Here is a 17,732-nt window from a genome sequence, read left to right as displayed (position 1 = left end):
TTACCTTTTTGCTATTGTATTAATATAATTTGCAGATTAGCTACTAATGCCAGGGCAGATTAGCTCATGCAATGATTATAGTTAACTGCTTAACAGTTATCTGCCACACAGTAAATGCATTTCAGTGCAGTTCAATGAATCGACAGACTCATAGGCCCTGATTTACTAAGGGATATGCATGCACAAAGCCACATTGATCATTTGCAAACAAGCAATTGATATGCTAGTATAATTTATTATCATGATACATATGGACAGGATACAGCATATACAGTATGCAGAATTTATTAAGAGTGGTATTCCATATAATGTATGTCCCAGCTTCTGAATATAGGCCAGCTAAGCCCTCGCATACCTAAAAAAAACATATATTTTTTTTTAGTATAAGCACTGTTAATATTTTAAATGTACACTATGTAGGAATAAAACTGTGTTAAGTGTGCATAGCTATCATTAAATAAGACTTTGGAAAAGAAAACAAAAAAACAAAAAAATTAATCAGTACATACCCTACATAAGGTTTACTGTGCTTATATATACTGTGCAGATAACTAGAAATTGAAGCACTAGCTGGCTTATCAACTTGCATACAATGATGCCTGTAAGCCTCCATTCACACTAGTATGATTTTAGTTGTGTCTTGAGTTGCACATAATCACATGACAGTTCAAATCACATCACTGCAGTAAAAACACGATAATGGACCTAACTCTTCCAAACATTATTTCCACAACTCTATTTCTAGTTGTGGATAGAGTTATACCTTACATTCACGGTGATTTAATGTCCTATTACAATAAAAATGAAATCTTTCAATGGGTAAATGCTTTTTATGGGAACTGCTTAGTTTTGATGCATGGTGTTGAATTTAGTGCATTCGGGAATTGTTCACAACCTACCTGTTCTTGCCGTTATTGAGCAGAAAGTCTACAACTACTTATATTAAACTGCAATTAGAAGTCAAACCCTGTACTTTATCTGATACCCTATCAGAAATGGTTCCAAATGGCTGTTAATTGGAGCTGTGGGCTGTAGGCTGCGATTGTTGACTTATTTCTGAAATTGCCAGTTACAGGGCAACCAGGTAACTAGCTGAGACCTTGTGGAGCTGAGCAGAGTCATCTTTCCTCTGAAATACATTTGGAGACGGTAATAGGGCAGAGAAGGCAAGGAGTGTCATAGGTTTCTGTAAAAGAAGTAGCACAAAGGTACCATTGCAGCAAGCAGAGATGTGGTCAAACATTCCAGGCTGATGTCAGAATCAAGTGGACATCAAATGTACTAAATCATTTGAGAATAAAGGCATTTAGATACAACAACTGAGGTCAGTAGCAAACTTCACAGGTCCAAGAAAGGCAAACTGGGTTGATTTGGGGTCAACCCAGTCTCAGTCAGGTCACAGGTCATAAGAATAGGTGAGGACCAGTTAGCAACTTCTCCAGGTAATGTTGAGCTTTAGATAGGTAATTTGCTATCAATGCTAGCACATGATAAGTTACTGGAATTTAAAAAAAATGTTGTTATGTAGCAACAAGGAATGTACTGTAGGGTCATTAACTCCTGTCTTGGAGACTACTATTGGCCTGAAACAGAGAGTGGTAAGGGACTCTGCCAGGGCCATATGTATCTAAACCTAAAACCAAAACGTTTATATATTGCAGCTTACCAGTCCTTAACCCCTTCATGCCAGCACCTCCTGGCCCTTTAAGGTGTTTCTGATGCCTGGGGGCGGGGTTTAGGGTCATGTGACCGCCATAATTGGCTGTCACGGCAGTCACATGCTCTGAAACGTCCCAATCACAAGGAGAGATCGGGACCTTTCCGTGGAATGCCAACACGTTTGTTTACAAATGGTACGCAAATATGTGGACGCTCGGCTTCAAGGCCTCATATTTGTGTACCATCAGCGTGAAGAGGTTAAATGTGATGGCTGTATTAATTTTCCTTTTTTAGACTTTCCCCCTTTTTTATCTGTTTATCCAGCAAGTAAGTCTGTTATTTTTCAGCTTCCATTAACAGTCCATGCTGTCCAGCAAAAGTGGCAGTTAGAGGGTGGAGAGAACCAATTTAACTCTGACAAGGTTGCTTATAATGGTCAGCTTTTAATCATTTATGGTAAACCTTTATTCCTCGAGTTCAGCTTTCATTTGTTAGGCTGGCCATACACTATACAATTTTCTGTCCAATTTCTGCCCAATTTCCTTTAGATTTACCTTCAACTATGTAGTGCAAGACCATGCCTAATTGGATACAATTGAAAGTGTTAGGTTTGACCTCATATTATATGGTTTTTGGTAAACCTAAAGCAACATTCTCAAGAAAATTGTATAATGTATGACCAGCCTTAGTCAAGCCCATCTAAATCTGCTAGTGCATCTAACACTATCCTCTCCCCATGTTGACAATAATGCTGTCCAAGGGTGTCTCCATTGTTTCTCTATAGAGTGAAGCCACCCTAAGACAGAAAGCATGTTACCGGCCAGATCATTAGGTATATAGGAATAAAGGAAAAGAAAGAAAACTAGTAAGCTGCACTATATTCCGTTTTTTTGGTTAAATATGCTTTAATTTATTTTACTTTGGTTAAATATGCTTTAATTTATTTTACTATTTCACTTTAGTCATTTTTCTGGAAACTAATGCAGGCCTGACTTTACAATCTCAGTACAACCTGCTTTAGATTTACCAAACTTACATATTAGGAGGACACACCTGGACAATCCATTCAATTTGTAATCAGGTGGGCCCTTGCACAACGTAGTTAATGGTAGATCTAAATGGTATTGCACTATTAATTGTATAGTGTATACCCATCTTTACATTATGCTCAGAAGTGGCCAAGTCAATAATTTAAAGTTATACAATTTAACAACATGGATTCTTTTCTCCCTTGAATGATAACAATATTCCTAGCACTAATAGTGTTCAAGTAATACTTTTCAAAGAAGTGTATGAATTTTCTGTATTATACAATTCTTGCCAAAGCCCAAACATGACAGTAAGTGTTGAGATTTATTTATCCTAACTACTCCTTACAATGATGACAAGAAAACTGCTCTTAACAGCGTTCAGCACAGATTTTATTTATGTAGAATTTTTACATCTCCTTATGAGTTGTGTGACACGTATTTCATTAATACACAGCAGAATATCTATTTTGCACATGCCGAAGTAAAAATAGGAGCCTTTTTTATGCTTTGAATTAAATGCAGATATTGCTATGGTGTCATGCCATAAATAAAAAAATAATTTACAGGCCATAAAACATAGTTTTAGTGTAGGAAAATCAAAGTTTCAGTCAGATTGTCAGTTTAAACAACTGTGGACATTAGGAGCTTATAGAGCATCTTGACTATTTGTCTGCATTGCTCTTTGCAGATCTCCTTAACACAGAGGTGTAAAGTGCCCTTATGAGAAAATTAGGGAAATGTGTTCATTGGGCATAAAATATTGCAGCTCTGTGACCTTACTTGGCCTTGTATGCCTCTGGATGTTACAAGCTGTATGGGGAGCCAGGGAATTTCAGGTAAAACAGCCTGTCCTGGTTAGAAGCGTACAGAAGGGTAGTGTATCTGAGGAAAGGTGAAGCATTTTGAAAAATAAATTAGGCTTTTTCTGCAACCATCTCATTTATGGTCTTCGATTTTTTTTTTACAGCAGTTTGTGTGAGCATAAGTCAGCATTCAGTAGGTTTGAAAAAAAAAAGAGTAATAAAATCTATATGTATTTAAGGGGAATTATGTTTTATAAGGTGCTGATAAATTTACCTATTGAATGTCCACTAGCAATTAAACCATGGCCTAGTAAGATGAACTCCAAGGTACCAGGGTGTAGCTCTAACTACCATTTATTAAAATTGTGCTTGTGCCTGTAGATATGTACAGTATATATACCTGTGTCTGCATGCTGTACCCCTGCAGAGGTTGCAGAGTTATATTGTTGCTTCAAAAAGACACAATCCTATACCCGCATAAAGATGTGTACCTTTATGTGCACTGGATTTTGCTGTGGCCAGGGTGTCACAGTAAAGGGGCAGATGAACACCCAGTCCCAGTAGAAATATCCAGTTAGTGACAGGGCTGCAGATATTTTTTTTTCTGGGGGGGGGTCAGATTGCAGCTGAGCTGCATTTTTACCACTCCCCCCCAATCAACTTCTCCCTCTTGAGCTTTGAGCTCTAAAGGCAGCTGATGGGGGCAATGCTGTTGCACTCAGAGGGCAGACAGTAGCACCCATCAAATGCAACACATTCACCATGTGGTTGTGGTGCAGGTTTTTAGGGGTTAAACAGGCAGTGACGAGGCAACATTAACCACTTCCTGTTTGGCCTATAGTCAAATGATGGCCAGGCGGGACATTTACCATTCTGGGTGGACGTCACATGACGTCCTCCTGGAAAGAGCCATGCTGTGGCGAGATCTGTCACCCACTGTGTCCACCAGACACAGCGGATGACCAATCAGTGTAATGGCCACTGCCAATACCATGTGATCGCTGTGACCAATCACTGCAGATCACATGACAATTATACACAATGGATGACATTCATTCATGCCATCCATTTTACACTATCATGTTGATCTCTGTGATTGGTCATAGCTATTACATGGTACAGACAGTGACAATCACAACTAGCCACAATAGTAAACATTGAAGGAATCAATTTAATTCAGTAAAAATTGTTGTTTATAATAGTAAATTCATTGGTATAGGCAATCATAATGTGTATAAAAAAATTCTGATCACTTCCCCAGAGTAATACAATGTTATTATGGTAACATTATATTGCTCTGGTCACAGTGTGTTAAAAAAGTTGTAAAATAATTTGCTAAAAATTTTTAAATTTTTTTCTTTTTTTTTACATGCTGTCACCAGTCAGAATCCCCGATCAATGCCACACCAGTTATATGATGACGCTGCACTGCACTGGTGACGGTATGTAAAAAAAATGTGAATTTAAAAAAAAAAAAAAGTCTTCATTTTCCAAAAATGTGTGACAAAAATAAATACAACTTCAAAAAAGTTGTAATGCCTCTTACTAATTACCTTGGAGGACATTGGGGGGTATTTATACTGTCATGACATTCGGGAGGATTTGTCCTGTCCTAACATTTGGGGGATATTTGTACTGCCCTGACATTTGGGGGATATTTGCACTGTCCTCATATTTGGGGGGATTTACACCATCCTGACATTGGGGGGGGGGGGGGGGATTTTTACTGTCCTGACATTTGAGGGTTTTGTACTGTCCTGACATTTGGGGGATATTTGCACTGTCCTGACATTTGGGGGTTTTGTACTGTCCTGACCTTTGGGGGATATCTTTACAGTCCTGACATTTGGGGGTTTTGTACTGTCCTGACCTTTTGGGGATTTGTACTGTCCTGACCTTTGGTGGATATTTGTACTGTCCTGACCTTTGGGGGATTTGTACTGTCCTGACCTTTGGGGGATTTGTACTGTCCTGACCTTTGGGGGATTTGTACTGTCCTGATATTTGGGGGATATTTGCACTGTCCTGACATTTAGGAGTATTTGTACTGTCCTAACATTTGGGGATATTTGTACTATCCTGACATTTGGGGGATATTTGTCCTGTCCTAACATTTGTGGGATATCTTTACTGTCCTGACATTTGGGGGATATTTGCACTGTTCTCACATTTGGGGGGATTTATACCATAGTGACATCTGGGGGGTATTTTTACTGTCCTGACATTTGGGGGTTTTGTACTGTTCTGCAATTTGGGGGATATTTGAACTGTCCTGACATTTGGGGGATATTTGCACTGTCCTGACATTTGGGAGTATTTGTACTGTCCTAACATTTGGGGATATTTGTACTATCCTTACATTTGGGGGATATTTGTCCTGTCCTAACATTTGGTGGCTCTGACATTTGGGGGCTTTGTACTGTTCTGACATTTGGGGGATATTTGTACTATCCTGACATTTGGGGGATATTTGTCCTGTCCTAACATTTGGGGGATATCTTTACAGTCCTGACATTTGGGGGTTTTGTACTGTTCTGACATTTGGGGGATATTTGCACTGTCCTGACATTTGGGGGATATTTGCACTGTCCTGACATTTGGGGGATATTTGCACTGTCCTGACATTTGCGGTTATTTGTACTGTCCTGACATTTGGGGGGTATTTGTACTGTCCTGGTGTTTTCGGCCCTCAAGAAATTTGGGGGATATTTGTCCTGTCCTAACATTTGGTGGTTCTGACATTTGGGGGTTTTGTACTGTTCTGACATTTGGGGGATATTTGTACTATCCTGACATTTGGGGGATATTTGTCCTGTCCTAACATTTGGGGGATATCTTTACAGTCCTGACATTTGGGGGTTTTGTACTGTCCTGACATTTGGGGGTTTTGTACTGTCCTGACCTTTTGGGGATTTGTACTGTCCTGACCTTTGGTGGATATTTGTACTGTCCTGACCTTTGGGGGATTTGTACTGTCCTGACCTTTGGGGGATTTGTACTGTCCTGATATTTGGGGGATATTTGCACTGTCCTGACATTTAGGAGTATTTGTACTGTCCTAACATTTGGGGATATTTGTACTATCCTGACATTTGGGGGATATTTGTCCTGTCCTAACATTTGTGGGATATCTTTACTGTCCTGACATTTGGGGGATATTTGCACTGTTCTCACATTTGGGGGGATTTATACCATAGTGACATCTGGGGGGTATTTTTACTGTCCTGACATTTGGGGGTTTTGTACTGTTCTGCAATTTGGGGGATATTTGAACTGTCCTGACATTTGGGGGATATTTGCACTGTCCTGACATTTGGGAGTATTTGTACTGTCCTAACATTTGGGGATATTTGTACTATCCTTACATTTGGGGGATATTTGTCCTGTCCTAACATTTGGTGGCTCTGACATTTGGGGGCTTTGTACTGTTCTGACATTTGGGGGATATTTGTACTATCCTGACATTTGGGGGATATTTGTCCTGTCCTAACATTTGGGGGATATCTTTACAGTCCTGACATTTGGGGGTTTTGTACTGTTCTGACATTTGGGGGATATTTGCACTGTCCTGACATTTGGGGGATATTTGCACTGTCCTGACATTTGCGGTTATTTGTACTGTCCTGACATTTGGGGGGTATTTGTACTGTCCTGGTGTTTTCGGCCCTCAAGAAATTTGGGGGATATTTGTCCTGTCCTAACATTTGGTGGTTCTGACATTTGGGGGTTTTGTACTGTTCTGACATTTGGGGGATATTTGTACTATCCTGACATTTGGGGGATATTTGTCCTGTCCTAACATTTGGGGGATATCTTTACAGTCCTGACATTTGGGGGTTTTGTACTGTTCTGACATTTGGGGGTTTTGTACTGTTCTGACATTTGGGGGATATTTGCACTGTCCTGACATTTGGGGGATATTTGCACTGTCCTGACATTTGCGGTTATTTGTACTGTCCTGACATTTGGGGAGTATTTGTACTGTCCTGGTGTTTTCGGCCCTCAAGAAATTAGATGGGTTGTCAGTATATCAGGATTGATTGATTTTCAGATATATACCATAGTTTGTGGAGTCTACATTGATTTGGGTTATTTTCTGTAGCAGAATATAGTTTTGGATGTATGCAAAAAGGATAGAAATGTCATATGCGTACAGTGTTGCATGATCATGCAATTGTCCGCCTCCTTAACCCCTGCAAAAAATTAGGGTCGGTGGTGTGAGACTGGGAACCATGAACATGAGGGGAAAAAGTGGGGGTGTGGGTAGGAGATGGGGGGATGGGTAGAGAAGAAATGGAGTAAAACTAGGGGATCCTGGTCTGTATAGGGGTAGAAATGGGGGGGGTAGAATTTGTGTTAGCATGAGGGAAGGGGGAGGAGAGGAAAATGGATGGGACTGGAGAGGGATGGGCATGGGGAATACTGTCAGCTGGTAAGGAATAGCCACAGTACGATAAAAGCAAATAGGTTGGCAGGGCGGGGGGAGGGTGTGATCTCCATTGGGAAGTAAAGAGATAGTGTTGGGGATATCCTGGGACACACACCTGTGTGAAGGTTAAATGCCTTCAGAGAACAAGCACATGAGGAGGGAAGGGGAGTGAGTGAAAGTGAACGGGAGGGAGTATTGTCCTGAAACTGTAATCAAGAATAGTATTCTGGCTAGCTGTGAGGAAGAGGTTGTAAATCAGGCGAGCTGCTAGATGTCGGCAAACTGGCTGGCTAGGAGAAGAGAGCAAGGGTTTAAAAAGATCAGAGAGAGAGAGGCAGTGTGACAGGCAGAGATGGATGGAACTGTCTGAGGATGAAAGGGAGCAGGATGGGACAGTGGCTGAGGTGGAAAGGAGGATGCTGGGAAGGGAGCTATGAAGACAGCTTCAGATAGTAAGAAACAGAGATAACGGACCTCACCTGTAATAAATAGAAAAGAGTCAACCACAGTGATGGAAACTGGGGGGAGAAAACTGCAAGGGCCCCTGGCAGAGTAGTGATGTAATCTGAAACAGCCTGAAGGGAGAAGGGAGAGGGGAGGTGGAGGCAGCTGCATGACACAAAATGCCAGTGCTCTGACCTTGGCTGATATCAGACCTGCACCTTGCACACTGCACAAGTGGCCGGATTGAAACTATGCCCACTGTTTTGTACAGACTGCCCCTATAAGGGAAGGTTAGCAACTTTCCTCTGGGACCCTCCTGACCCCCCCTTATCTATGCCCCTGGTTAGTGAATATATATAGCTGATTTGCCACCCAATCGATATGTAGCATTTGTCCCATATACAAATGGAATTCCAACATCACTTAATATGATTACAGTTTGAGAACCAGTCAGAGGCTGAAAAGTTAGAAGGTTGGTGCTTTTTTCACCGTCGAAGTATATTAGCTCTTGATAGAAAAATACATTGTTATATTGTTAATAGTTTTATCCAGTGTCAGCCTAACAATATGATCTATTTTATGAGTGTGGCTTTTACTTTTTCAACTGCTTAAAGTGGAACTGTACTCACCTTGGTTCCAGCGATGTGGTATCCTGGAGCTCCTCACCAGCTGTAGACATCTTTGAGTGGCTGGCTTCTAGGTCTCGATCGCCTGCTGCTTTCATTGGCCGTGCAGGGATGATGTCACTCCCATACATGTGCTGGCGTTCTGCCAGATTCAATATTGACAAATTTGTACAGTGAGCTGCACATGTGCAGCTCACTATACAGGGGCAGCCAGGCAGGTAACTTTTAATGCAGAAGAGACCTGCGTTGTCTCTTCTGCATTAAAGTCCTGCCTGTTTTCCCATTTTCATATTTTATATAAAGTTCCCCTTTAACTGTATGCATGGTTAATGAATTAGGGGGTCTAAAAGACCCCTAAATGGGGGAAAGTAGGCAGCACATAAGCACCCCATGCCACCACCCACTATTGGGGATACCAACTCACATGTTTTGGTGTCCTGGGCTGATCATGTCAAGGAGAAGTGCTAAAGCTGTTAAAATATGTACATTTTCAGCACTATGGAGAGCTCCACACAGCACATGTACTGTCCTCAGGAATAACTGATAAGAACAAATACTGTACACATTCACCATACATTTATCAGCTTTTACATTTAAGGGGTGTATGTTCACAATATTATAAATATAGGAACTGTGTAACAAACGGTGGTGAATAAGCTATATAATATTTGTTATATACTTTATACAGTATATAAACTGAGTATTGTAAGTGCACTATTATTTCGGGGCATACAGTGTTCACTCTGGTTGGACACAAGCATCAAGCAGCATGGATAATGTAATACATGTTGTAACATATGACTTGCACTTCTCTCTCTTACTTTATTTGCATTTTTATTTTCTTCATTTCTCTTTTGTGCTGTTTCTATTGCAAGATAATAAAAAGTTCATAATGAATTGTATAAAGAACTTGACTGTTTTTCATTATGGTAGAATTACTAAATAGCCACAGTTAGGGGACTATTTATAAAGCATTAAATGTGACTTACCGAACATTCACTGCAAGTGAATATTCTTTATGCATGTGTTTTAAATGACAGTAATTGATTCATCATCAGTGAATGTTTGGTGAAAGTCACATTATTTGCATTTTTTAAATTTGTATATTTTGTTGGGTAGTTTTATGAAGATCCTCATCAATATTCATATTCTTCATTAAGATCCTTATTGAAACAACAATGATTATCTATACATTTAATTGTGACCACCTTGTATTAGGGGCCCATTTATAAAATGTATGCAAGTTGAGAGTCAGTCAATCACATTTTGTTTTTAAATGTGTATCATTTGTAGTACCACCAGTGAGTTACTACATTTTCCATCATGTCATGATGCAATTTATAATGTCTTCAAAGGTGACCTTCCCCTCTGCAAGAAAATAGGAGTTATATATAAAACATTGCATATAAACAAGTACACTTGTCTACTCTGTCTTTCCTCCTTATGGATCCCTTCTCAGGCTGCAGCCAGTTTCTGTGCTTCCATGGCACTCTTTTGCAAAGTGTGTTGTCCTGTGCATGCACAAGATAGAATGCATGACATTGTGCACCTTTTTAATGTGTTTAATGCTGTACAATGCATGCATGAGATGGTGCAATCATTATAATGACTTATATTGTCCCATTATTAAATCTTGAGGTAGACATAAGCAAATTCTTAAAACCCAGTGTCTGAATTGATATTGAATCAGCCATAAGAATTCCGGGCTTCATTCTAAATGAGAAAATCCAGTTCTCATGTCTTTAAAACTTCTAAAAAGTTTTCCAAAGCTAGTATTTTTCCATGGCAAAGAGGTGACTAAATATCATGTGACCAAACATGGTAATCTATAGGTTTTCCCTTAGCTAGCAACCAAGTACTCTGTTTCATTGCTCCGCTTCAACATGAAACAATGAATGGGAAAATCTGCCTGATGGGTAAAATGAGCTGTTCTTCCTTTTAGATATTTTTATGCATGAAGTCCTCTGTCATTTTTGCAAGTGGTGCTTCAGATTCATGTGCAGTAATCAGACAGAGGATGATTTAAAAAGCTAGTGATAACAAGCTCAGTAAAGTAACAAAAATTTGTCAGCAGACATTTTCGAGTATGCTAGAGATTTCCTTTAAATCAGTTCAAGAAAATGGAGTTTGGAAGGAGAATAGTTTGAGCTGGAAGCAGAAATCATGGCTTTTGCTACAATTACATGAACAGGCAGCTTTCAGATCTTATTTAGTATCTGACTAAAAGGTATGCCCATGTATAAGCTGTATAATACTTTTCACATTAGTATACTTAAACCATAAATCCTTTCGAGGCAAAGCAGCTATTGTATTCCAGGATGGCTTGAGTTGGTTAGCTCCCTTTAAATTCAGCTTACATTTCCTAAAGAATTTAAACTTTTATGGATCTGTAAAGTTGCTAACTTTAGCACATTTGTGAAACAAAGAGTGCTGACTTTTACATTCTGTAGGTCACAAACCTACAGCTATTCATCACTACAACTGCAACTATTTTAAATTATCTATAGGACATTGTTCCTCAAAGGCAACACAGGACATAAAGCCTTATATGTAAATTGATTTCTATGCAAACCAAACACAATTTTTAAACGTCCTAGCCTGTCTGCTACTTGAGATTAAGTAGGGAGCACATAATGTGAAATCACTGTTTATCAGAAATAAAAGTGATATAAAAAATACTAAAAACTCAGAGGTCCATATATTTATCCCCATCTGTAGTGGACTCATTTCTTTATTCTTTAAATTACAATAAACATCATTAAAACTGGATATAAAGATAATATAACAAATACTGGAATAGTTAATGTGGCCAATTCCAGGTAGTAGATATCAAACTTTAACTTTTAAAATCATATATAAGTTTTTTGTAAATACATTTGGCTACCGTGAACACATGACAAGGGAAACAGCTGATGGGTCTCTGTCTGACAATGCAATCATGGTAGAAGGCTGTGGGGCCTACTTCAGTGGGAAAAAGCATATTATTATTTTGACAACAAACCTGTATAAGGAAGACAGCATTTATGATTGTATTAGCATCCTGTGTAAGTTAACCATTCATACTGTTCTAGTAATTCTGTAAAGATACTAGATTTGACTTACTAATAGAAAACAGGCTGTCCACCTCGCAAAATTAATCTTAATTTTGCAAGACAATTTTCCCTTGGCTTATTAAGTGAAGTGTAGTGAAGTTGCACTAACTTCCATCCTCCAGTCATGTGCAAGGAAATATAATTCTTTTTTTATTATTTTCCTTGCGCATGATTAAGTTTTCTTTGCAAAGTGGGTTTTCATCAAATTCACTAAGCTAAGTGTAAATTCCCTTACAAAGTGAAAATGCCCTTTGCAAAATGAGCTTACTCCATTTGTAAATCAACCCTGCTGTCTTTTCTAGTAGTGAGTGACTATGTAAAGGGTGTAAAAATTATAAATCTGACATAACACTCTTTATCTTAGACTCTGAGCTACCTTAATAATCGTGATCCATAATTACAGTATTTTCATTTCTTGTGTTGAAAAAGTTACATACATACATAGATCTTTCTGTGTCTCTGTTCATTGCCTTCATTGCTGACCTTTAATCCCTGTTCCTCTTTCCCAGGTCGCCCCATCCCATCTACATCTTCGTCTAGCCTCCTACCATCTGCACAACTGCCCAGCTCCCATAATCCTCCTCCTGTTAGCTGCCAGATGCCGCTGCTAGACAGCAATACTTCTCATCAAATTATGGACACAAACCCTGATGAGGAGTTCTCCCCAAACTCATATCTGCTCAGAGCATGCTCAGGCCCACAACAACCGTCCAGCAGTGGTAAGAATCTTCGGTGGTGCTTTCAAACAATATGCATTTTCTTTTTTTATTCCAGACTACAGAAGTTTCCTTATTTTGTTTTATGTTTTTTATATGTGAAAGTTCCTTCTGCTAGTCTAGTTATTCTTTTTGGAAAAAATATGTCCTAAGAGAGAAAAAGGTTGCCGCACATTCAAGCTAAACACACTTTCTATTGTGGTTATAAGTGCCCCTGAGTTTCTTTAAGTGTGGTGCACTTGCTGAACTGCATCTTGCCGCACCTGTTTGTACAGATCAGAATATAAATGAAAATCGCTCTACCATTAGTTTTTCTGTTGCTATCCTCCTTGAAGCATTTGAATACTTTTTTCCTTTTCCATTTCAGTTATGTTCTAGTAAATAATATGCCACCATAGAAAAAAAAAAGTTAGGCATATAGAATTCCCTTACAGGATGATTGCAAGCATGCATTTCCCTAACATGTTGATGCTAACACATATTTCCTTTAATTTTGAGGTAATAATTAAACAGCTAACCTCCTACTAAAAAGTGCTGCCCAGTGCTCTCAGGTACAGGTCTATTCTGTAATCACATTCCCTAAAGAAGATTTTGAATGCAGAGATGTTTCCCAGATAACTTTTACTGTGCCATAAATTTCCAATAAACTTGTAAAACATTCCACTTGTATGTCTACCCATTCATTGCAAGACAAGTAATAGCAAAATACGATGATTCTCCTGATACTGTTCTCATCCTTAGAATGGTGACATATTTAACCAATTTTACCATTTTTCTAGGCAGAAAGTAGAAACGTATCTTCACATAAGTTGTACATAACTCTCTATTGCATTCCTGTTTCTCAGTGTTTCTTAAATCATAGATCATAGAACCTTAAAGCACCTGTCCAATGATTTGAGAAGAGAGGCCATCCTTACTTCTCTTAAAATACTTACATATGCTTGGTATGCTGCGTTGGTATCTTCCAGGAGCTCTTTAAAACTTAAAAATATAGAAAATTGCTCAATACCTACTACTGCCAAGCCAACAAAATCATGAGTCATGAGATCATCAGTACCAAACCTAACAGACCTTATCCTATATACTTTGCAGCATAGATAATGTGTACAGAGATGCAGCAAGGTGCCCTTGAAGTTAACCAAGAACACCGGAGTGCATTTTTGGCCTTGATAATCTGATTTATAAACCACATGCATGCACAGACTCTTCTTAGGGACAACAATTATGCTGCAAGTGTGAAATGTTGCATAAGACCAATTTTTTAATTTTATATCAGTTGCTGTCCATATGTCTATGAAGGCAGCATAATATGGCTCCTGAAATTAAAGTGTTAAACTGGTTACTAGTTGTTAAAGTTAAATGCAAACAGAAGACAAAAACCTTTACATTTACACCATGCATTATCTCTAGTATATAATTAGTGAATAAAAGAACCATCTTTTTTTCAGACACCCCTTCCTTAAAGAAAAGTCTCCACTATACATGAGTAATACATGTCATTCATGAAATGATTCATCAACATATGTCTCCCATTGTGAAGAGTCTGCTTTATCAATAAATATTGCTTACGTATATTACACTTAGACTAGAATCACACTAGTGCAGCTGCAATTTGATCTGATTTTCAGTGAAATTATGTAATACAACTTGGCATCATTTTGATGTGGTTTTGATGTGTTTCTGAAACTGCTGGATTTTGCTTCATTCCTGTTGTCAGCTAGCAGGTATGAGTAATTAGTTGTTAAAGAGACAGCAGCGACCAGTGTGTGACTAAAATCACCTGAAATTGCACTAGTGTGAACCAGGCCTTAAGCTACCTAGCATGCTGTCTACCACATTGCATCAGCCAAAGCTAAGGCTCCACTTACCTTGTCCTACCAGGATATTAAAAAAAGAATGCTATTGCTCTAACTATTTTATCAGACAATAATATTATTAATCACATTATCACTATAAATAATGTAACATTCTAAGCCGGTCACAAATATAAACTGATGCTTTAAGCCCATCTGGTATGTTAAAGACCATACAGTTTATTCTCAGCTTGCTAATGTCTTTAGCTATACTCTAAAACTGTTAATATTTGAAAGAAAAGATGGAAGAAAAGAGCCATTTTTGTACTAAAGGAAAGTTATACTGTCAGTTCTCCAATAGTAAAGGCAAAACAATGTTGTTTTTAAAGAGAAAAATGCAGCTATACATGGGCAGAACATGCTGGCTGGCACAATCATCATCAGCTTAAATGTTAGATCAAGCCACACACATTATTCACGGCTACATTTCACATGTTCCAATCAGTGATCCGTCGACTACTTTTTCCATTGATCAGTTATTTACAATTATCCAAATGCTTGTCGTTTGTGTGCTATGTGTTTTACCATATTATATATATATATATATATATATATATATATATATATATATATACACCAATTTGTATACTGTATGCCTCAAAAATATGTCTTGATCCTATTGGCTTGTATATGCTGTCATGAAATTCTATGTACTGTATATATCTCATTTTATAGCAAAACTTTTACATTACTCTGCTTCCATTCAGCCTCCATGAAATATGCTGTTATTTGCTGTACTTTATTATTTTTATGTGGTTTTGAGGTTATATTCTCAGTCTGTTATTCTTAATTTTAAATTCTTTGACTGTTTTCTGCAAGTGTTAATTATCATACAAATTGTAGAAATCTGGGATGCGTTAGGGAAGAAAGATGACAAAAATGGGGAAATGAAATGTCTTTTCTAATTGTATGCCATTTGAGTTTCTAGACATACTCAACAAATCACATTTTCTGTAGATCATTTCACTCTGGAGTATTTTCTTTATATTAACTGTGATTTAAAGCATTGAAAACTATTAGTGAATCTCCATTACTGAAAAGAGTTACTTACAAATTTTACATAGGCTCAGTGCATCACAGCTGTCTTTTAGAAATGATTTACCCTAAAGGAATTGTAAACGGTACTATTCTGCATCTTTGTATAGGAATAACCGTTCTGTGGTTTAACTTCAGAGTAATGTATGAATGCTTAAGACATCACACTAGTTAAGACTGTTGCTTTGCTGGATTTTAGAATCAAGTAGAATTGCTTCTCATAAGATTAGTTAATAGTGACAGTATGTGACATTCCCATAATTCTTAACTAATCACTAATTGGAAGTTGTTTGTAATGACTTATCAAGCTAAGTGCCTCATTTAAAAAGCTGCTGATATTAGCAGATTTACCAATGCTGGAAAATATACTGTATATGTGGGCAAACATCTAAATACACATTTAGAACACAAATGTGCACTGTCTTACCTACCAAAAATATGTAATTCTGTTCAGCTACTCTTTTGACCCAGGCCTGTCTAACAAATACCATAGCCACATTCTGATCATTTATTTAGTTTTCTTCACTACAGTCACAGAAATACAGCTACGTCAAGGCTGTGATTGGATAATAAAGTGTTACTAAACCCAGGACCCCGCATTCCCTATATCTGGTCTCCAAAAGTATACAGAACATGGAAGTGCAATTATTTTAGTAAATATAAACTGCTAAATACCTTTTCTCATCAGCAGTTAGAGCAGTCTGTGCCTTCTATCAATGTCCAGCCGAGCACAGATTAAAGCTTGTAGGAGGAGCTTTCATTTTACTCTAAAAAGGATGCAGAACTCCAGACCTCTGTCTGGATAGTGCTGATTGGCCTTGTGCTGATCACATGCACTCTCCCAAGAAAATAAAAACACTCTAGCAATATACACCAAACTAAGCATGTGCAGAGTGTCTCCACACAATATGTCTTAACAGGAGGTAAAAGGGGGGCACTGGAAGAAAGGGGGGATCAGAGAAGTCAGGATAAACTAGCATATTTACACAATGAAGAGTATTAACCCCTTAGGTTCCACAGTGAGTATAACAAGCATGCTTTACTGCATGTACAGACTGATTTTACTGTTGTGGGTTTAAAGTAACATACACTGTTACTTTTCTCTTCCAAGGTTCAAATAATGTGTCAGGAGCATGCCCTATCATTTATGGCCACATCAACAGCTCATTCACCTAATTCAATCACCATGATACCATGAAATGTGTCAAGACAGAAAATGTTTGTCCAAAAACTTGACAAGTGTTGTGAAATTTAGTGAAAACACCCTGCTCTAATTTTCATAATCTAATCACCCTGATCTCTTTGCTTTTCGGGCATGTGCAAATTGTTTTAGTTTGTGGTTCAAGATGTGAGTTGCTATTTAATAGTAAAAATGTTAACATGGCATTTTGTGTGGGTGGTAGATGCTGTTGAAGGTCCCTGCCTGTGTTTAGGAATGGTTGTTCCAATTTGACGTGGATGGCCGTGGACATTGATATTGGTTGGGAATTTTAAAAGTGCCCCTCACATTGGTGGTCAGTGAAGTGTTTCATTACTTTTATATTTAGTGAGGAACATTGGTGATTACTGGGAGAAATATGCCCTCACATTGGTCATCAGTGGGGGAAGGACCACCTTATACTAGTAGTTAGTGGAAAGAATGCTCTGTTACATTGGTGGTCCATGAAAAATGCTCCATGTATTGGTCCCATGTGTCCCATGTATCGCTCCATGTGTAGTGCCTCCATATACTGATGATCACTGGTCCCATGCTGCTGGCTCTACCAAGTGCCACTGGTGCCAGAACTAGGTAGGCATAATCAAGTATAATATCAATATGCAACTGCTCACTGATCTTGGAACTTCTAGCAAGCTCTGGAGGAACATTAGGGTTCTAGAGAACCCTGTTTGAGAAAGACTTCTCTAAACTTTTGTCACTGGGACAGAGAATGATAGTAAATCCAAACTATTATGGTTTTCACCAGAACAGGAGGGGAGGGGGAATCATCCATAAGGGACACCTGTTGCAGAAGGTGAAGGGAAGTCCCCTTAGTTGAAAAAAAGA

General features: G+C 38.4%; 1 protein-coding gene across 9 annotated transcripts in view; it reads left to right on the top strand.

Annotated features, from left to right (window-relative positions):
• TENM2 (teneurin transmembrane protein 2) overlaps positions 1–17,732 on the top strand; it is a 1,359,942-nt gene that overhangs the window by 448,659 nt on the left and 893,551 nt on the right. For 4 of the 9 annotated variants that reach the window (XM_089656705.1, XM_089656706.1, XM_089656703.1 and 1 more), the window contains exons 3-4: positions 4,876–4,935; positions 12,594–12,803. The exons of 2 other annotated variants lie outside the window; for them this stretch is intronic. In XM_089656705.1, the coding sequence (XP_089512831.1) occupies positions 4,876–4,935; positions 12,594–12,803 (270 nt within the window). The remainder of the gene's footprint in view (positions 1–4,875; positions 4,936–12,593; positions 12,804–17,732) is intronic. 3 more of the 9 variants (XM_089656707.1, XM_089656704.1, XM_089656711.1) reach the window with 2 other exon arrangements.

This window comes from Staurois parvus, unplaced genomic scaffold (assembly GCF_062004578.1).
Source record: "Staurois parvus isolate SC_StPar_1 unplaced genomic scaffold, SC_StPar_1.0 ptg000930l, whole genome shotgun sequence".
NCBI classification, from domain to species: Eukaryota; Metazoa; Chordata; class Amphibia; order Anura; family Ranidae; genus Staurois; species Staurois parvus.
The sequence above is the reverse complement of the archived record's forward strand: the minus strand, read 5'-3'. Positions and strand labels throughout refer to the sequence as shown.